This window comes from Anabrus simplex, chromosome 2 (assembly GCF_040414725.1).
Source record: "Anabrus simplex isolate iqAnaSimp1 chromosome 2, ASM4041472v1, whole genome shotgun sequence".
Lineage (NCBI taxonomy): Eukaryota > Metazoa > Arthropoda > Insecta > Orthoptera > Tettigoniidae > Anabrus > Anabrus simplex.
Genome location: NC_090266.1, coordinates 319,360,154 through 319,382,738, shown reverse-complemented (window position 1 = coordinate 319,382,738; position 22,585 = coordinate 319,360,154). Strand labels below are relative to the sequence as shown.

The 22,585-nt window shown below is 41.9% G+C and overlaps 2 protein-coding genes across 8 annotated transcripts in view; one reads left to right on the top strand and one right to left on the bottom strand.

Annotated features, from left to right (window-relative positions):
• The window catches only part of LOC136864094 (transmembrane ascorbate-dependent reductase CYB561), a 403,629-nt gene that overhangs the window by 146,482 nt on the left and 234,562 nt on the right, over positions 1-22,585 (top strand). For all 7 annotated transcript variants that reach the window (XM_068225782.1, XM_068225783.1, XM_067140660.2 and 4 more), the window contains exon 2: positions 528-580. The gene's annotated coding sequence lies outside the window, so the exon portion shown is untranslated. The remainder of the gene's footprint in view (positions 1-527; positions 581-22,585) is intronic.
• Positions 1-22,585, bottom strand: part of Fer3 (48 related 3) — a 128,097-nt gene that overhangs the window by 92,534 nt on the left and 12,978 nt on the right. Inside the window, exon 2 of the mRNA XM_068225984.1 lies at positions 17,047-17,327. Within this exon, the coding sequence (XP_068082085.1) occupies positions 17,047-17,327 (281 nt within the window). The remainder of the gene's footprint in view (positions 1-17,046; positions 17,328-22,585) is intronic.

The following is a 22,585-nucleotide window of genomic DNA, read 5'->3' as shown; positions in this document are numbered from 1 at the left end:
CAAAAATGTTGCAAAGTTTGGGCTGGGGAAACTTGGGAGAAAGGAGACGAGCTGCTCGACTAATTGGTATGTTCCGAGCTGTCAGTGGAGAGATGGTATGGGAGGATATCAGTAGACGAATAAGTTTGAGTGTTGACTTTAAAAGTAGAAAGATAACAATATGAAGATAAAGTTGGAATTCAAGAGGACAAATTGGAGCAAATGTTCGTTTATAGGAATGGGAGTTAGGGATTGGAATAACTTACCAAGGGAGATGTTGAATGAATTTCCAATTTCTTTGCAATCATTTAAGAAAAGGTTAGGAAAACAACAGATACGGAATCTGTCACCTGGGCGACTGCCCTAAATGCAGATCAGTAGTGATTGACTGATTATTACGTACGTTGTAGGTGGGAAACTTCCTGTCTCATTAGTATGTTTATGTTATTTTGTTTAATTGACTTAAGTGAAATTATCTTCAACCTCCTCCTAGATTTCCAGAATTGTTATCATTGCTTAAGTCTGTTTCAACTCATGATTTGTTTCAGGGTTACTGTTTCTTCGTGCTAAGGTACAGAACATTCGTCCCCTGCACCTCTAGGTAAGTTCCTCTTATTGCAAGTATTAGAATTAACTTCATATTGTATGTTTAGGACACGTTCATACACGACCAAATACTCAAACTTTATTTCAAGCTAAGTTTAGGAAATGTTCACTGTAAGGAGATGAGCCAACATTTCACGAGCTTCTTGAGTAATGAAAATACCTGTTATTTTCAAATGACTGTAAAACATTTTAAAAATAATTTTAGATCTGAAGTTTATGCAGTTCTCGCACGTTCTATTTGAAGAACACATACAAATAAGAAACTTCTCCAGGTTATCCTGGTAATTTCTGGCATATTTCTGGCTTATTTGAGTTTTAGCCGAGGAATTAAAACTGGATGTCCTTTCTGACGTCACGTGATTTTTGGATGAAAATTCAAACTTTGATCGTCTGAATAGAAAGCCAGCTGCTAAGCCTTTCCTTTCCAACAGAACAAATATGACCTGCGCCACCATAGCTCAGATGGATAGAGCAACGGACGCGAAATCAGGAAGTTCGGGGTTCGGATCCCACTAGTGTCTGGTTGATCATTTTTGTTTTGTACTTAACGGAACACGGCCTAATAGGCCTACAGTACGTTGAAAGTTTATAATAATAATGCTGTTGCTTTTTACGTCCCACTAATTACTCCTACGGTTTGCGGAGATGCCGAGGTACCGAAATTTTGTCGCGTATGAGTTCTTTTATGTGCCAGTAATCTACCGACACGGAGCTGACGTATTTGAGCACCATCGAATACCGTTGGAGTCAACCAAGTTCGAACCTGCCAATTTGGGCTCAGAAAACCAGCGCCTTAACCGTCTGAGCCACTTAGCTCGGCAAAGTTTATTTCGAATACAATGCGGTCGTGAAAATTAAATATTCATATGCAAATTATTGGTCAAAATGAACCTTTAATCCACGAACCTACTACGCTGGCGTAGCAGGGGAGAGGTGATACTCCCATGTGGCGCGTCCCAGGTGGCTGTTAGGGGGGTCCTAACCGGCTTGCCGACAGACTTAAGCGAAATAAAATAGCTCTCGCGGACCAAACACACATGGTCATGATTAGTACCACTACATGCGGAATCCCACGGGCTTACGTTGCCTGTAATTAGTACCATTATGTGAGAAAAACCACGGGTCTGGACGTTGGGTGTGATTAGTACCACTGTATGATCATCACCTTGGGTGTGCGTTGCCTATGATTAGTACCCCTATGTGAGGAACACCACGGGATAGTATGAGTCCCTGTGATCAGTACACCTATGTGAGGAACATCATAGGTTTGCGTTGTCTGTAAGTGGCATCGCAACGTGAGAAACACAATAGGTCTGCGTTATATGTGCGTATTACATGACTGTACCTGTGAGTAGTACCATAATGTGTGGAAAACCGCAAGTCTACGCTACTTTTGATTAGTACCGCAGCATAACAAATACCATGGTTCTACTTTACTAGCGATAAGTGCTATTACGAAGGGCCGATGACCTGGATTTTGGACCCCTTTAAACAACAAGCACAATCGATTCAGGATTGTGCTTTAGAAGCAGTCCTTTGATCAGTAATACTATTGTTTTACGATAGTTTCTGGGGAAGTGGGGCATTGCGGATCGGATTCACTGAATGTTTCAAATTCATATTCATCTATTCATTCGTCATCACGTTTTGAATTCTAGTCAGTGAATGATTTTTGACTTTTAAAATGTCATTACATTTCGTCTCATTTCGTACCATTAGGGGCCGATTACCTAGATGTTAGGCCCATTTAAACAACAAGCATCATCATCATGAACCTTTAATATGACGTTTCGAGGCGCGCGGCTGTGAGCTTGAATCCGGGAGATAGTAGGTTCGAATCCCACTATCGGCAGCCCTGAAAATGGTTTTCCGTGGTTTCCCATTTTCACACCAGGCAAATGCTGGGGCTGTACCTTAATTAAGGCCACGGCCGCTTCCTTCCAACTCCTAGGCCTTTCCTATCCCATCGTCGCCATGAGACCTATCTGTGTCGGTGCGACGTAAAGCCCCTAGCAAAAAAAAAAAAAAAAAAAAAAAATAATAATAATAATAATAATAATAATAATAATAATAATAATAATATGACGTTTCCTTATTAGTCATCCATTAATTACATGTCTGTTTTCTGGATCACTTTTTGTGCTATAAATTTGAAGAAAATGCTTATCGTCCGGATTTGATCCTACATTTTATCCATTTTAAGCAAAAGAATATATTTCGAATGTAAAGTATTGGAGGATGACAGAATAATTAGGATAATAATCTGCAAGCAGTATGATGTTATTTTTAATTTATTTCAACATTTTAAATACAGAATAATATTATTTGGTTTTCTGTCCCACTAACTACTTTTTTGTTTTCGGAGTCAACGAGATGCCAGAATTTTGTCCCGTATGAGTTCTTTTACGTGCTGATAAATCTACCGACACTAGGCTGGCGTGTTTGAAGACCTTCCAATACCACCCGACTGAGCCAGGATTGAACCCACCAACTTGGAATTTATTATTATTACTTATATTCCAAAAATTGTAGGTACAATTCAGGGATGTTGAATGGAGAAAGGGTATAGCCCCAAATACCACTAGCCTCTATCCCCTCTTAGAATTATAGTCCGGTTGACCATTTTGTTCTGTACTTAACATCTCCGCAATACGTAGTGTATGTACGGAACACGGCCTAATACGTTGAAAGTTTATTATGATAATGTCATTGATTTTACGTCCCGCTAACTACTTTTACGGTTTTTGGAGACGGCGGCGGTCCGGAATTTTGTCCCTCACGAGTTTTTTAACGTGCCCGTAAATCTATCGACCAGAGGCTGACGTATTTGAGCACCTTTAAATACAACCGGACTGAGTCAGAATTGAACCTGCCAAATTGGGCTCAGAAGGCCAGCCCTCTATCGTCCGAGCTACTCAACCCGGCGAATGAAAATCTATTCAGTATGAGGTCTATATTCGCTTTACAGCTGTTGACTCCTATCAATTAGAGCATATACCGGGCGAGTTGGCCATGTGGTTAGGTGCGCGCGGCTGTGGGCTTGCATCCGGGAAATGGTGGGTTCGAATCCCGCTGTCGGCAACCCTGAAGATGATTTTCCATTTTCACACCAGGCAAGTGCTGGGGCTGTACCTTAATTAAGGCCACGGCCGCTTCCTTCCAACTCCTGGTCCTTTCCTATCCCATAGTCGCCATAAGATCGATCTGTGTCGGAGCGGCGTAAAGCCACTAGCAAAAAAATAGAGCATAGTTAAAGTTTAATGTTCTCTTTGCGACACTGCAGAAAATATTTATCGTCCCATTCCTTTAGTTCATATAACTGTGGGAATAAAATATAGGAAGAAGTTCGTCTTTCCTTACGAGCTAGGAAGAAGTATTCTTTCTCTTTCTAGCTCGTTGTTCTTTCAGAAAAGGAAAACCCAGTGGCGATGGGCACTCAGGAGCCCCTCAGCACATGAACACTTGGTTCTCACGCATATTTACGCATTCATGGATAACTGAAAATTGTTTCCTTTGTTTTGACATATTTCATCGGAAGCATTCGACTTATATCGAAGCTCCGTTACAGAAAGCTGTTCGTTTTGACTGACAATGCAGGGAACACACTGGATTTTTTGCTGCGATGCCATCCTGAAGACTATACGCATGCGCTTGCAGATGACGTCTTGGTTTATACACCGATATCCCCATAAGCGAGGACAAATACAGTAGAGACAATACGCGACACTTACAAATTTAGCCTTGTTAAAATGGGAGACAATTCGACGGTGGCGCTCCTAGTGACTTGACCTGAAAAGTAGCGCTAAATTCAAATATCAATGGAAATGCATATACGAAAATGGATAAATAAATTACGTATAGAAAGAAAGTATTATTGAGATATTAACTTCGAAGTTGCTAAAGCAATTCTGGATAAATGCATGAAGAATTATTTAAAAGGTTGTTGTTTAAAGACTGAAATTAGACATATAAACAAGATGTGAAATGGACTGCTGTGAAATGGCTTGATCTTTCATTTATGCATAACTTTTTTTGCTTTAGCATTCCTGCCTGAACTTTTACGGTTAGATTTGTCTTTTTATCTCATTTAAAAAACATTGAATCATCACATTAAGACACTTGTCAATAAAAATATCGGCACATTCCTTACACACATGATGCAACATATAAAAGCTGGACAATTTTCATCTTAACATGAAGCCTACTAACAGAAAGAAAATCTATAAAATCCCGGCTTTAATCTGAGAAGGGGGATAAAAGAAAGAAAAGTATGAAAATGTTGTAGATAATGATGCTTTGAGGAATATTTACGTACAATTAGAGTAAAAATGTAACATACCCTTGGCTGGCCGGGAAATGATCTGAACAGATCTTATAATTCTTATATAAGCGTAACATCCCTTCTTTCTTGTACACCTTATCCAAATCACTTCTGTGACATTTCAAAACGCACAGATCACACCTACAACAACACCTCGGTATTGAAGGTCAACTGCTGCACTATAGGGCCTACAATAAAATATGCGTATTATATCTTAAGCCAGTTAAAATATGGGTCGCTTAAGTGCGGCCAGTATCCAGTAATCGGGAGATCGTGGGTTCGAGCCCCACTGTCGGCAGCCCTGAAGATGGTTTTCCGTGGTTTCCCATTTTCACACCAGGCAAATGCCGGGGCTGTACCTTAATTAAGGCCACGGCCGCTTCCTTCCACTTCCTAGGCCTTTCCCATCCCATCGTCGCCATAAGACATATCTGTGTCGGTGCGACGTAAAGCAAGTAGCAAAAAAAAAAAAAAATATGGGTCGAGCAGGTCAGAAGATTATGAAGTACTATAAAAATATCTTTGTCACTGGAAGAATATATATGCAAACACAATATTATTTACATTTTCTTGTCACGAGAGAAGCGAAAGAAAGACCGCGCATTCTTCTCTACTTCTTAGTTACTGCAGCCAAACACAGCACATACCATTCCCCTCATGTTGAGAGGAGATATCAAGGAATGACACACGCTACTATTTAATTATGTCTACTCACTGAAAACGCATAAATAACACCAAAACCTTCACACACAAATACACGTGCTCTTATGACAGAATCAGTAGTTCTCAGGTCAATCCGCTAGAGAAAGCTCTAATAGCTGTCCTTCGATAGCTCGCCGAGTGTCGCGTATTGTCTCTACTGTATTTGGCGAGGAGCACGGTAAGGTATGTACCTTATCGTCTAACCAGAGATAGTATTACAGCTAACCACAAGAGTCCTCCACTTCCCCTATTACTGTTAGCCGCAGCCTCCCGGAAATTACTATTGCATTACCATGCCGGAAGATTTCTTAGTAATTCTGGAGAGGTTTTCGTAATCGTCGGAAGAAGTTTGCTTTATGTTGTGGCCGGAGAATAGTTTCAAGCGAAATTAATTTGAGAAACGGTAAATATGATACGCATAATATATTTTGATTCTTGTCATACCTTGGTGAACTTCGTGCTGCGTAAAGGCGAAGAATAGTGCTTACATTCTTTAATATTCACTACAGTACAGCATTGTAGTAAAGTTGCTGTGAATTTTACTTTCACCGCACAGCTTCGGCTAACAGTGGCCACGGCTTTTCAGCTCTGTATTCGGGAGGCGATGGGCTGGTTCCACCATCGGCTGCCCTGAGAATTGTTTTCCATTCTCCTCACTAAGACAGTTTCATTTCTAGGTGACGACTGCTCCCCTCTCACCTTCACCGCGACCCATCTCCTGGTCTGACAGAAAACGTCACCCTCTAGGAACCTCGCCTTAGCACACCAGGGTACCGAATGAAAACATTTATCTAGTACGGTACTGTAGTGGTAATTTTAGTTTTGTTGCACACTCGCAGATTAGTCTTGGATAAAAATGGATTCTCGGTTAAAAGGGTTCTACCATATTATGAGAGTTGAAGGAACCGTACAAAGAACGTTTAGTGAAATTATTTAAGTATGTTACTTTTTACTGATTTGCGTTACACTTTGGTACATTTGAGACGTGACAAAAATGCTGTAGATCTCCTGAAAATGTCACGAGCGCCACACACTCTCTCTCTCTCTCTCTCTCTCTCTCTCTCTCTCTCTCTCTCTCTCTCTCTCTCTCTCTCTCTCTCTCTCTCTCTCTCTCTCTCTCTCTCTCTCTCTCTCTCTCTCTCTCTCTCTCTCTCTCTCTCTCTCTCTCTCTCTCTCTCTCTCTCTCTCTCTCTCTCTCTCTCTCTCTCTCTCTCTCTCTCAAGTGATACTCTTCCTCTGGTTATTTTCGTTCAGGAAAAAGGGAAGTGAAAGATGGACGAATCATTTTTCCCCATTTCCTTTGACACCTTCCTTCGTGGTATTTCCATTATAGGAAGAAGAGGATGGTGTAAAGCAGTATGCCAGTTAAGTACATACAATTTTAATCACTGTAAATTATTGCGCTATTACGTTGCTGAAACAGATAATTAAACAAAACAATGGAAGAATGGATGTTTAATTAAAACACAATTTCTGTTCTTACGGACCCTATGCTGCGTAATGAAGCTAAATTGCAAATGTTGACAACGTAAAAATGTGCTCATCTTAAAAATGGATAATAATAATAATAATAATAATAGTAATAACAATAATAGTAATAATAATAATGATGATAATAATAATAATAATAATCCGAACGAGTTGGACACACGGTACGCTTCGTGTAGTCTCAAACTTGCATCTGGAAGGTGGTGAGTTCGAATACCGCCGTCGGAAGCCCTGAAGACGGTTTACCATGTTTTCTCCATTTTGACACTATGCATGTACCATAATTAAGGCCAAAGCTCATGTCTAACCTCTCGTAGCCTTTTTATATACAACCGTCGCCGAAAACCAATCATTGTGTTGTTAAACAGAGAGAAACATTATCGTGCTTTCGTTTCCCTTGAAAATAAGCCTATAGTGGCATTTAATTGTTTTCATTAAATGGCGCTGCAGGGAGAACAGTTAACTTTACACGGGATGTACTATCACCACGAGGCTCAGCGCCTGCCAGTGAACCAGCTTCCATCTGTTTTTTTAACATTCCGTCCTGTAGGTATGCATTCCTTGTCAGCCCTGATCGCTGTAGCACACGCTTGAGTTCGCCCAACGATTCTTATTCTCTTGAGTAACCTGGTTTCTTCAAAAGACTCCTAAAGCAAAAATCCAAAGGGTATTTCGGAGGCCATCTCACAAGAACATTACGACCTATCCAACGTTTGGAATACACACCATGCACGTAGTTGCAAAGTGAATCAGAAAGCAATCAAGCTTGCAGGTGTACGCAAATATTGATATCTTGATCATAGACACGGCACCTCCAGTTTTACGTGAAATCTGAACCTGAGGAAAGTTTGGTTTTACTTCAAAAATCCCACATTTTCAAACCAGGCTGTACCTTAATTAAGGTCACGGCCGCTACGTTTCCAATCCCATCCTTGCTTCGCCGAAAACCGTCGATGTGTTAGTGCAACATTAAATCACTAGTTAAAAAATCCCACATGCAGAACAGGGTCATATCTGTGTGCTGGGCCACCATCATGAGGTAACTACGTTCCCATTCCAGATGAACTTCTTTCAAAACCACCGAAGATGTGTATTTAAAAAAAGGGGGAGATGCTTTTCCAGGATTTTTCTTACAGTTTGCTTTACGTCGCTTTGACACCGTTAAAAAAATGTCGTATGGCTTTTAGTGCCGGGATATCCCAGGACGGGTTCGGCTCGCCAGGTGCAGGTCTTTCTGTTTGACTCCTGTAGGCGACCTGCGTGTCTTGATGAGGATGAAATAGTGATGAAGACAACACATACACCCAGCCCCCGTGCCATTGGAATTAACCAATTAAGATTAAAATCCCCGACCCGGCCGGGAATCGAACCCGGGACCCTCTGAACCGAAAGCTAGTACGCTGACCGTTCAGCCAACGGGTCGGACTTGACACAGGTAGTTGGGCTAGGAATGAGAAGGAAGGCCTTAGTTACGTTACAGCTCCAACATTTGCCTGGTGTGAAAATTGTATAATTTTCCTGTTTCACCGTCGGCAGCTCTGAAGATGGTTTTCTGTTGTTCCCCAGTTTCACACCAGGCAAATGCTGGGTGCTGTACCTTAATCAAGACCACATACGATACCTTCCCAATCCTAGCCTTTTTTCATTGTAGCGTCGCCGAAAACCTTCGATGTGTTGCTGCGACATTAAACCACTAGTTAAAAAACAAAAGAATGTATGATCCAGTTATTAAGTAATCTACCATACCTACCGTACTTTAAATGAGAAGTTTCACTACAAATTTCCTTCAATAATCGAATCCACATTTTCTTCTTGCACCGGGCTTGTTGACCGTGCGGTTAGGGGCACGCAGCTGTGATCTTGCATCCGGGGGATAGTGGGTTCGAACCCCACTATCGGCAAATGCTGTGGCTATGCCTTAATTAAGGCCATGACCGCTTCCTTGCCATTCCCAGCCATTTCCTACCCCATCGTTGCGATAAGACTTTCTGTGCCGGTACGACGTAAAACAAATTGTAAATATAATAATCTCCTTGCCATTCATCTGCGTTGTGGAAGTTTATAGTAATTGATTTTTCCCGGCCTTTTCCCAATTACTTGGGGTCAACACTAAATATGGATCAAACGCAGTTTTACGGCCGAATGCCCTTCCTACAGCGACCCCAATATGAAGGCATGCCATCATTATTGCATGATTCAGTGGCGCTTTTTAGTGTTGTGTTTAAATGAAGGAATGCATATAAAGTCGAACACGTATACACAGTCCCCGAGCTAGAGAAATTAGGCCCTAACCAGACGTGGACAAAATTCCAGACATAGCCGGAAATCGAACGCGGGGCCCCTCTGAAGCGAAGGCCACAACACTGAACATTCAAAGAAGAAGCCGGACGTTGTATGGGCTTATTATAAAAAATAATAATTTGGCTCCTTGGCTGAATAGTCATCGTAGTGGCCCTCAGTTCATAGGGACTCGTATTCGATTCTCGGCCGGGTCAGGAATTTTAACCACGTTTGGTTGATTTCCTTAGCTTGGGGGCTGGGTGTTTTTGATCATCTTAATACACATCCTCATTTGCTCACAACACATTACATTATTAACCACCACGCAATAGTGAAGGCATCCCTCTACGTATGGTTGGCGTCAGGAAGTGCATCATGTCGTAAAATAGGCTTAATACGTAAAACTGATGATCCTGTGGCTGTGTTCACGATATCAACAGTCACGTAATTATGAGCTACTTAAAACTTAACACGCCGGGCTGAGTGGCTCAGATGGTTGAGACGCTGGCCTTCTGAACCCAACTTAGCCGGTTCGATCCTGGCTCAGTCCCGTGGTGTTTGAAGTTGCTCAAATACGTCAGCCTAGTGTTGGTAGATTTACTGGCATGTTAAATAATTCTTGCAGGACTAAATTCCGGCACATAGGCGTCTCCCCAAACCGTAAAAAAGTAGTTAGTGGGACGTAAAAGCGCAGTTATTGGGACGTAAAAACAGTAACATTATTAAAGCTTAACACACCTTAATATGCCGTAGATTTACTTACAATCTGTTTAACACGGGTTTAAGTAAAGTACGGCTCTGGCATTTACCTGGAGTATAATAATAATAATAATAATAATAATAATAATAATAATAATAATAATAATAATAATAATAATAATAATAATAATAATAATAATAATAATAATAATAATTTCGTGTGGTGCAGCCCTTGCAAAGCCGACACTCCGACGATGGTGGGCGGCAACTGCCGTGTATAGAAAACTTCGTGTTATTGTGGTTGAGTATAGTCTTGTGTGCAGCGAATGATTCGGAGGGATGTTGGGGACAACACAAATACCCAGTCCCGGAGCAAGCGGATTCAACCATTTAAGATTGAAATCCTCGATCCGGCTGGGAATCGAACTCGGGGCCCTCTGAATGGAAGGCCACTACAAAGACCATTCCGTCAAAGAGCCATTTGCCTGGAGTGAAAATGGGAATCCGCAGGACTCGAACCCGCCGACTTCTGAACACAATCATACAGCCACTGGACGCGTACTGCGTTGCCTACTAGCTCGGTTTGTAGATTTTAAAAACTGCCGGGGGTGTTAGAATATTGTTCCGCGGGAATTCTTGAACGTACCTGAGGTCAACGATACGATGAAGTCTCATCAAAACATTCTCAGATGTCACCGACCTCTACCAGGGAACTGAAGGACAACTAGGTCACAGAGGTCTGCTTCAACTTTGTGAAAGTTTATTTCGCCACTTTGCTTAAACGTAGCTTCGGAAATACGTTGTATTGTCAGTATGGCGTGTTCCAGTAATCACTACTGGCAGAATTACCTTTTCTATGACAGTCCTTGGGATCACACCTTGTAATCTTCGGTACAACAGTTGTTCACTTCAAGTGCACTGAACTACAAACTGCCACACCAACCCGATGGGCAATGAATGCTTCTTGTTTCTTCTCCTGGATTGTCTGTGGCATTATCCAAAATGTTTTCTTCGCTTTAGAACCAGATCTTCGCGCTGTTTGTCCCTACGCTCCTAGCTAGGGATTGTTTTAAATTGTACCGGGCGAGTTGGCCGTGCGGTTAGAGGCGCGCGGCTGTGAGCTTGCATCCGGGAGATAGTGGGTTCGAATTCCACTGTCAGCAGCCCTGAAGATGGTTTGCTTGGGCTGAACTCTAATTAAGGCCACGGCACCTTCGTTCCAACTCCAAGGCCTTTCCTATCCCATCGTCGCCATAAGACCTATCTGTGTCGGTGTGACGTAAAGCCGCTAGCAAGTTTTAAATTCTCTCTCACAGTGATTGTGTGTGACACAAATGAGTTAAGAAGATTAGAAAAAACTGCGATTAGGAAACCAGTGAGTATTATTACTTCACGATGTTAATGCATTTTGAGGTCAACATTTTTCAGTATCGGACTTGTATCTTTTCCTACTCGTTTAATGTCACATCAACACGTGGAAGGGCTGGGACTGGGAAGGTAGCGGCCGTGGCCTTAATTAAGCTACATTTGTCTGGTATTAAAATGGGAAATAATCGAAAACCATCTTCAGGGTTGCCGGCGTTCGGATTCGAACCCACTATCTCCCGAATGCGAGCTCACTGCTCCGCATCCCTAACCGCATGGCCAACTCACTTGGTGGACTTGTAATTTAAGTGCCTATATGTTATTGGTTGTGAGAGAGGCGCTCGCACCGCACCGTGTGTGTGTGTGTGTGTGTGTGTGTGTGTGTGTGTGTGTGTGTGTGTGTGAAAGAGAGACAGTATCCACGCCTAATGTTGCTTAACTGTGTGTAAACTTCTCATTGCATCAGTGTTATTGTAATTTGGGACGCTCTCTTCGTCCCCTAGTATTGATGTGCGTCGGAGGTCTCTGACAACTCTTGTAGTGAAACGGTCACCCGTCCACGAAGAGCCGCCACTTTTGCTTAAATTTTTTAAGTACGATGCGTTGTGATTATCTCGTAAGTGTTAATATTTTTTTTTTTAAAGTTTGGTTTTCCACTTATTTCCAGTGCGTTGCGATGAGACTGGTCACCAGTTCTTGGGCCAGTGTCATCGGGTCTGATTGTGGAGGTAGGCCTATCTGTTATGGTATAATTTACAGTTCTACTGTAGTTAACTGGCTAGGTATCCTGTGTGTTCTTTTTGTTTTTGTAGTTTAGTCTGATTTTCCTGATTGCCACCTCAGTAAAAAGCATAATGCTATGGATGTGTACATCTTCGGTACGTTACTGTTGTAAAACGCTCTCGTATGAAAGAACCATCCCGTTTATACCCGACGGGAATATTCAACACACCCATTCTTCTAGAGTATTAAGACGATATGTCTGGAAACGCCTAGGAATAGGGTATAATTACATAGATATACATGGGTATTGCGGGTTTAAAAATATGTACCGGACGAGTTGGCAGTGGGTTTAGGGGCGCGCAGCTGTGAGCTTGCATCCCGGAGGTAGTGGGTTCGAACCACGCTGTCGGCAGCACTGAAGGTGGTTTTCCGTTTTTTCCCATTTTCACACCAGGCAAACGCTGAGGCTGTACCTTAATCAAGGCCAGCCGCTTCCTTCGCACTCCTGGCCCTTTCTTATCCCATCATCGCCATAAGACCTATCAGTGTCGGTGCGACGTAAGGAAATTGTAATAAATAACAATAAAAATATGTAGGCTGAAGCAGGATTCGGATATGTACGCCAGAGTCGCTACCTAACACATAACCTTGAAATTTCTGATTTATAACTTTTTCTTTTTTTTTGCTAGTTGCTTTACGTCGCGCCGACACAGATAGGTCTTATGGCGACGATGGGGCAGGAAAGGCCTATAAATGGGAAGGAAGCGGCCATGGGCTTAATTAAGGTACAGCCCCAGCATTTGCCTGGTGTGAAAATGGGAAACCACGGAAAACCATCTTCAGGGCTGCCGACAGTGGGGTTCGAACCTACTCTACTATCTCCCGAATACTGGATACTGGCCGCACTTAAACGATTGCAGGTATCGAGCTCGGTCTGATTTATAACGGACAAGACGTATTATTATTATTATTATTATTATTATTATTATTATTATTATTATTATTATTATTATTATTATTATTATTGAAGCCTCCGTGGCTCAGACGGCAGCGCGTCGGCCTCTCACCGCTGGATACCATGGTTCAAATCCCGGTCACTCCATGTGAGATTTGTGCTGGACAAAGCGGAGGCGGGACAGGTTTTTCTCCGGGTACTCCGGTTTTCCCTGTCATCTTTCATTCCAGCAACACTCTCCATTATCATTTCATAGCATTTATCACTCATTAATAAATCACCTTTAGAATGGCGATCCCATTGTAATAACAGCCTATATATGTTTCATTCATTACATCCCTGACCCGGTCAGTGACTGGAAAACAGGTTGTAGGTTTTCATTTTCATTATTATTATTATTATTATTATTATTATTATTATTATTATTATTATTATTATTATTATTACATAATATTTAATTAGTATTCATATTATATTTGTAGTGATGTACGAGTTAACGATAATAAACATACGTCAGTTAGATTGATGTAACAATCCAAGTTAAATGTTAGTACACCAAATACACTCGTCTCATACGCGGTGATAGTGTTAGCAATACCTGAAAGCCAGTTGTAAACAAAAGAACTGAAACTGAAGCAAGCAGCCCTACTTAATGTAAACGGTAAAAGAGCAGAGGTCTTCTACCAGCGGCTTTGCCCGCCTTTCCATGAACAACTTGAACTCTGCCCCTTGTAATGGCGTAGCGCACAACAGTTTCTCTCCTTGCCAATGTAACGTAAGTGGCGCAGTCGGCCAGTCATTGCCCTTCTGTCCCCAAGAGAGTGGCTTCAATCCTGGTTGAGGTCGGTGTAATTTGAGGGTGTTTAAATGCGACGACTCCGTGCGGGAAAACATTCCGACACCCTGCCGTCGTTGAAAATCTATAACAATCATAATGATTATAAATTAATGTGGCTGTGTTTTAAGCCTGGTTCAGCCCGTGCCAGACAAATCGTCGAATGAAAGTGGGCGGCATCTGTCGTGTGATCGGAACTGCGTGTGGATGTAATAATTTTACATAATTTATTCGTAAGGCGAGGTTTATACCTTTGGGACATTGATTTGTGTTAAACATTACGGATCTTTAGGACAATATACTGCTCAGGCTGTGCGTTGCACCTCTTAAGGTTTATGGAGAAAATGGAGAGAAAAGTTTCATGGGTTGAACAATTACTTTTCAGAATTAAATTTTGTTGTTTATTTAAGTTTTTCTTAATGTTCTGTAATATTTATCATTAGTTTTATAACAGAGAATGGAAAATTACGCACAATATAATACAGATTTCTTATTTTTCCAGATTTTTTACTATATTAAAAATCAAAGTTACAGTACCTATTATAAAATAAATAAAAGAATGTGCTTAGGCGTGCCTAACAGATGAGATGTATTATTATTATTATTATTATTATTATTATTATTATTATTATTACTATTATTATTATTATTATTATTATTATTACAGAATGTTTGGTTAGTATTTCTTGTATTAACATTATAGTGCTGCTGCGAGTTAACAATAATAAACATACGTCGGTTAGATCGATGTAACAATCAAAGTTAGATGTTAGTACACCAAATGCACTTGTCTTATACGCAGTGACAGTGCTTCGATTAATTCATTAGTTAATTAATTAATACAACTTTTCCCATGAGGAGGCTGCCACAAAAACAAAGTAGGCTATAGCAACTACAAAATAATTATGTCTTCCAAGTAATCAGTGAATTTGCTAGAATGTTGTAGGATATTTTTTAAAAATACCATATTTTTCCCATACTTTTTCAAAGGAATTATTTTACTGTTTCGGAACTTTGAAATAAACTCCTCCCCTCACTACCTTTGTACGGACTATCCTAATTATTCATACAGGATATTTTAAAGCAGTCCCCATGATTACTTTGTTATCTGCACGTTTGAAATTATTATATAAAAATCTCCGCAAAACAACTAAACAAACAAAAATCAAGTACTATTGTGCGATCTGAAATTTATGAATCATGAACGCATACAGTACAGCCTCTGAGTACAAACAGAATTTATGACAATAACTGCAGACAGAATTTTTTTAAAATGAAATTAATTTTACAAGTAGATTGATGAATTGTGTTGTTCGATTGTTGGAGCATATTCCGGTCTCTGTTAACCACAATATTCGGCGGACTACTTGGTATTCAACACAGTTTTGTTTTTGTGTAAAGAGCATTTCCTTCTTTCAATATCTTCCAAAAATATTCGGGCGTCTGAATATTTTCTTAGCATGGCGTGTAATATTGCAATAAAATGAAAGCAGAAAATGAAAAGAAAACGCAAAACTGAAAAATAGAATAAATGTAATAAAAATGATGATAAACCAGTTTAGTTCTCAGCTGTGAACAGACCGTGAAAGCTTCACGTCTAAAATAGGAATCCTTTACGGAGAGGATATGCTCAAAGCTACCAGATTTTATCTGCCTGGGAAGACTGATTACCTCCTATGCTGTAGGGATATACTACATCAGTTGCCTTGACAAAGAATGTATTCGAAATGTCGGCAACTTGTACATTAGGTACAGAAAACAACAACACGGTTCAAACAGGTCACTTCCAGTTACAAAGTAAAACACACAATCTCCATAAATATTCCCTACTGATGTTACTGTGTCCACCTAAACAAGCTGACATATACCACACCAGTCAATTGACTGCTTCTTATCCTCTAAACCTCCGATCGAGCATGAGAGACCAGTTTAATACCAGAGAAGACCACTGGTGTCGCTTTATCATCCTATCTGTTCATTCATAGAAGCAACCGTTCTATATCACAGCGCTAACTTCAACTATTGATTTATGATGTATGATTATTTAATAAAATACAGTAATATATGCTTTTCTGTTTTCTAATATCCCTAGTAGTTTGAAACTGAATTTTGAAACATCCTGTGTAAAAATAGCCGGTACCGAGCTCGATAGCTGCAGTCGCTTAATTGCGGCCAGTATCCAGTATTCGGGAGATAGTAGGTTCGAACCCCACTGTCGGCAGCCCTGAAAATGGTTTTTCGCGGTTTCCCATTTTCACACCAGGCAAATGCTGGGGCTGTACCTTAATTAAGGCCACGGCCGCTTCCTTCCCACTCCTAGCCCTTTCCTGTCCCATCGTCGCCATAAGACCTATCTGTGTCGGTGCGACGTAGAGCAACTAGCAAAAAAAAAATAGCCGGCTGTATCACGCACACATGTGCCTTGGTTGAATATCAAAGAACAACCTGTTGCACGTACAGCCCACTAAGGGCCTTGGCTTGCCAAGACGACTGCTGCCCAGCCAGGTGGCCTGCAGAGATTGGAGGTCAACTTGGTCAGCGTGACGACATCCTAAGCCGTATTGCTTAGCTTTATTGAGCGGGGAATATCACCGGGAGAATTTTATTGTTCGATCGAGAGTTCCCTCGAGAATGGCTAATCGATTTAGGATACGGTACTGAGTTTCATATTCTGTGTGCGTACGTAGTGGAATTAGCATGCACGTTAATGAGGTGCACATTCTTTCAGTTATGATGGTTGAAATCCTCTATAACAAATAGGAACATACCGTTTCTATGTTAAACTTTAGACTTTTACCACCGGGCAAGTTGGCCGTGCGGTTAGGAGTGCGCAGCTGTGAGCTTGCATCCGGGAGATAGTGGGTTCGAATCCCACTGTCGGCAGTCCTGAAGATGGTTTTCCGTGGTTTCCCAATTTCACACCATGCAAATGCTGGGGCTGTACCTTAATTAAGGCCACGGCCGCTTCCTTCGAACTCATAGGCCTTTCCTATCCCATCGTCGCCATAACACCTATCTGTGCCGGTGAGACGTAAAGCCACTAGCAAAATTTTTTAGACGAAATAAGATATGTGAATACCGGGGTATACGTACCGTTGTTGGATCATGCACTGCGCCCGATGGCCGTGGCTGTGAGGGCCAGAGGACCACAACTCTGAGGTGAAGCCTATCAGCTCTGGATGTGCCCCGTGGTATCCTACTACTGCACCACCTGCCGTGGCCGAGCCGTGTTGGTGATGGTGATGATGATCCCACAGACTGGTGTACGGTGTCAGGTCTGCGTAGCCCGGAACACCGAGGTCCGAAGTGCCGAGAGGCTGCGAGAAGAGATCGTACATGGTTAGCTCATCCAACATGTATAACAATGACACTTTCTAATGGAAAATATTACATGTTTGCAATAAATTCACATATTTCAGATATGACATAGACATTATCAAACTCACTAAATGGCAGCTGTTCACGTCTCGATATTCAGCGTTTGCTTTAAAGCTGGGCCACGTCTCTTTACATTGTGCAGTTCAAATTCAGGGGTATGAAACCGACTACTTTCAAAAATACATTTTCCAAATTAGAAATGTTAATTTTGTCTTACTTTAATATCACATATTTTGGTCAATGTTTTACATGTGATAGTTGATGGCCAAACCATCAACCCTAGGCACATTATTCTGATCAGTCTTATAGACACTATATCCAAGAATACGAGGAAAAATATAATCAAGATATAAAAAGTAGTTAGAAGTTATGAGGGGAAAATATATGAAAAATATAGCTTAGGAAAAATAAGCGATTGAGTTTTCTCAGACGTCCACTAACACACTAACCCTTCGCTGACTGCTAAAGCACAGCATGTTGCTTTTCTACTTGTGATATCAAAAGTAATGAAAATATTTACAAAATTATTTCACTAGAATGTACTGCTTTAGTTGCGATATAGATTTTAGAAAATAGTTTGAAAGTTGTAATGTGAATCAGTCCCCTTAAATGTTCGCCAAATACCAAGAATCAGGTGGTGCCATTGGTACTGTATTATTTTCTTTTTGTTAGCTGCTAAACGCTGCACTAGCAAACACCACAGACACACACATACACGGATTTTCAGCAACACTGAGATAAAGAAGAGCTAGGACTGGAAATGAAGCAGTTGTGACCTTAATTAAAGAAGAGCCCCAACAATTACCTGCCGTGAAAATGAAAAACTACCTTCAGGGTTGCTAACAGTGGGATTTAAACTCACCATGCAAGCTTCCGGGTCACACGAACTGTATCGCTTAGCCAACTCACTCGGTTCATAGTCAGTTATTTAAAACACAGTCCCCCTACTGTTGTAGCGGTATACCAAGGTATCTACCGCGGTATGCTGGAAATCAGGGCCAACCGCCTAAACCTGAACAGGACAGTTTGCTGAATTTCATCGTCAGGTCTTAATCCTCCACCTAGATGCATCTTCATTGATCCAGAAATAGTGATATTAGTCAGGGATAGGTAAGGGCAGTATAGCCCAGTGTCTGTCAGTGGTAGTACTGTAGCACCGGGAGAGTTGGCCGTGAGTTAGGGGCGTGAGCTTGGATCCGGGAGATAGTGGGTTCGAACCCCCCTATCGGCAGCTCTGAAGATGCTTTTCCGTGGTTTCCCATTTTTACACCAGGCGAATGCTGGGGCTGCACCTTAGTTAAGGCCACGGCCACTTCCATCACACTCCTAGGCCTTTCCTATCCCATCGTCGCCATAAGACCTATCTGTGTCGGTGCGGCGTAAAATAAATTGTAAATGAAAAGTAGTGTAGCAACTCACTTTTGCGGCCTGGTATTATCGTGCAGCATTATGGCACTTATCTACAGCCATTCAGGTCATTTTTCAGTTGTTAATGTGCCCCGTACATGCAGAAATGGGATCACACAACGTACTCCTGTCTTTAGCCATGTCGCCGCTTTCCCTGTTATCATGCATATGGGGTGCGCTTTGACGGCCATGGGGAGAAGCAGTCTTATAACATGTGAGCTTTCAGATCGGCTGTCTTCCAGTAAATCGCAGGAGGATGTGAATGTTTCGAATTTCACCATCACATTTTGTGCTGTGTTTTTGTTTGTGCTTTCTCTCTGTAAGTTATTATTTCAAAATGGGCTGAACCTATATTAAGTGCCGAAACAAGGTAACTGGGGAAAGGAAAGGAAGAAGACTGCTATCTACATTTCGGATTGTTTTGGAACATACGACTTTTGATTCTAGTCAACTCAAATACTTACACCAGTTGACAAAGATGTCTCAAGTTACTTACTTGAAGCAATAGCAATAACCCCTTGGAGGTGCCTAAGAGTTCTGCCAGGCTGAGCAGCTCAAGCAGCAAAGCGCTTGCCTTCTGAACTCAAGCTAGCGGGTTCGGACACGGTTCAGGCCGGTGGTATTTGAGGGTGCTGAAAAACGCCAGCCTCACGTCAGTCGATTCACTGGTACCTGAATATTGAGGAAGAAACTGCAGCACTCCGGCGACTCTACCAACCATAAAAGTAGTTAGTTGGGCGTAAATCCAATAACATTATCGTTATTATTATTATTATTATTATTATTATTATTATAGGTATACAACGATAAAAGTAACAGGTCCTTACATTACTTCCTTAATAAAACATAAACTTACAATAGGCCTACTGGAGAATATTATTTTCGATCAGAATTTGAGCGTTTAAGGCATAATTACACAGGGATGATATTTCTAACCAACCCTGGAGTGTAAACGGATTACCGAATAAGTTAGCCGTATGGTTAGGCTCGCGCAGCTGAGAGCTTGCATTCGGGAAATAGTGGTTTCGAAACTCTACTGTCAGTAGCCCTGAAGATAGTTTTCTGTGGTTTCCCATTTACACACCAGGCAAATGTTGGGGATGTGCCTTAATTAAGGCCACGGCCGCTTCCTTCCCACTCCTAGCCCTTTCCTATTCCGTAGTCGCTGCAAGACCTATCTGTGTCTATGCGACGTAAAACAATGTAAATTGGTAAAAAAATTGAGAGAGAAAGAAAGAAAGAAAGAAAGAAAGAAAGAAAGAAAGAAAGATATCATATTTCTGTTGTTTTCCGGCTCCTTGGCTGAATGCTCAGCGTACAGGTCTTCGGTTCAGAGGGCCCTGGATTAGATTCACGGTCGGGCCTACTATTTTAACCGCGTGTGGTTAATTTGTTAGGCTCGGGACCTGGATGTTTTGTGTTCGTCTTGATATACTCACAGCACTAACCATCACAGAAATAAAACACTCCGTTTCCCCATTCCTGAATAAGTTATTCGTGGTTTCATGAAATTCGTATTTTTTGGAAGATTTGAACTCTGATTCTAGTGAATTCTTTTCTATAACTAATAGGTGCTAGAATTTATCAACTGTTTCCATTTCCATTGTTCCCACTCATTGATGTCGTGTGGCCTGGTGCAGGTTTTTCTAGTTGGTGCCCATGAGCGATCTGCGCGTCTGGACGTGTGGATGTAATAATAATAATAATAATAATAATAATAATAATAATAATAATAATAATAATAATAATAATAATCATCATCATCATCTGTTTACCCTCCAGGTTCGGCTTTTCCCTCGGACTCGGCGAGGGATCCCACCTCTACCGCCTCAAGGGCAGTGTCCTGGAGCTTCAGACTCTTGGTCGGGGATACAACTGGGGAGTATGACCAGTACCTCGCCCAGGCGGCCTCACCTGCTATGCGGAACAGGGGCCTTGTGGGGGGATGGGAAGATTGGAAGGGATAGGCAAGGAAGAGGGAAGGAAGCGGCCGTGGCCTTAAGTTAGGTACCATCCCGGCATTCGCCTCGAGGAGAAGTGGGAAACCACGGAAAACCACTTCCAGGATGGCTGAGGTGGGAATCGAACCCACCTCTACTCAGTTGACCCCCCGAGGCTGAGTGGACCCCGTTCCAGCCCTCATACCACTTTTCAAATTTCGTGGCAGAGCCGGGAATCGAACCCGGGCCTCCGGGGGTGGCAGCTAATCACACTAACCACTACACCACAGAGGCGGACTAATAATAATAATAATAATAATAATAATAATAATAATAATAATAATAATAATAATAATAATAATGTAGATGGTGGTACCCAGTGTCAACACATAGCCAGGGTCAAATAAACAAATCACTCTTTGGAAACTATTAAGTATTCAACCTTGCCACATCCCAGTCAACTGGCTGAAAAAGAGTAAACTTGCGTGGGATTCGAACCTTCGAGCACTGTCCACTCTCACAGCGCCCACTGCGTCCCTGCTAAGTGAGCTATGCGAGGCCGTTGTCTTCGAGATATACAAGGCCGGGACATAGCTACTAATTTGTCGCTGAAAAAGCGGCCCTACTGTGTTCACGGTTTGGCCGCTAGATGTCAGGTTTCCGTTCTGTTCTTGGCGGACTTTAACCAGTGGCGGCTGGTGGTATCTGGAGCTGGGTGTTGCACCAACATTTTCAGTGTCACATTTTTTATAGCTTACAGGAATAACAAGAAACTCTATTATCGTTAAGTAATGAACTACATTCCCACCTAAAACTGTAATATATCTGGCAATTACAACCCAGAAAATAAGAGGCTAATTATACACTGCAACTACAGTTACTTTTAATAATAATGTTATTGGCTTTTACGTCCCACTAATGAATTTTTACGGTTTTCGGAGACGCCGAGATGCCGGAGATCTTTTACATGCCAGTAAATCTACTGGCACGAGGTTGACGTATTTAAGCACCTCCAAATACTACCGGACTGAGCCAGGATCGAACCTTCCACGTTGGGGTCAGAAGGCCAGCGCCTCAACCGTCTGAGCCACTCAGCCTGGCACAGTTACTTTTGTCTCACATGAATTGAAAATGTGCCGTCCTGTTTTTCATTGAAGCAAGATGTTGGTAATATTGTGGGTGGTTAGGGTCGCGTAGCTGTGAGCTTGCATTCGGGAAATAGCGGGTTCGAACACCACTGTCGGAAGCTCTGATGATGGTTTTCCGCGTTTTCCCATTTTCACATCAGGCAAATGCTGTGGCTGCGCCTTAATTAAAGCCAGGGTCGCTTCCTTCCAACTCCTAGCCCTTTTCTATCCCATCGTCGCCGTAAGACCTATCTGCGTCGGTGCAACGTAAATGAAATTTGTAAAATTAAAAAATGCAAATTAATTGCCTTTGCGAGAGGAGAGAAAGTATGAATGAAGTAATCTCCGGAGAGTGGCGCAGTCTAACGGGGACATTTGGACCTGTTTCTCGCCAGGGGACTTAGTAGTCTCGTGCAACTCCCTGAGACCGATATTGGCGAGCATACTAACTGATGCTGTGCACGCTTAGGCTCGTCCCTGCTGAGGTACATTGAGCCGCGCTGTCCGCTAGAGAGTTGCCGTAGGAAAGCAAACTCCCTGAGTTTGATTCGAAGCCAGCAGCGTTTGTTGGTCCGTTACGAAGCGTTAGTATATCGAACGACCGAAGATGGTTGATTTTAACATGTTTTCGAATACATGTTAGGTTTATTAAAGTAAAACATTAGAAGAAAGAGCGACAAATGAAGTGAAAAATTATTGGGAGTTGTGCAACCCTGCAACAATACCACGCACCGCCCCTGACTTTAACATTGTGATACGCGGAGTAATTGTGATGCTGTG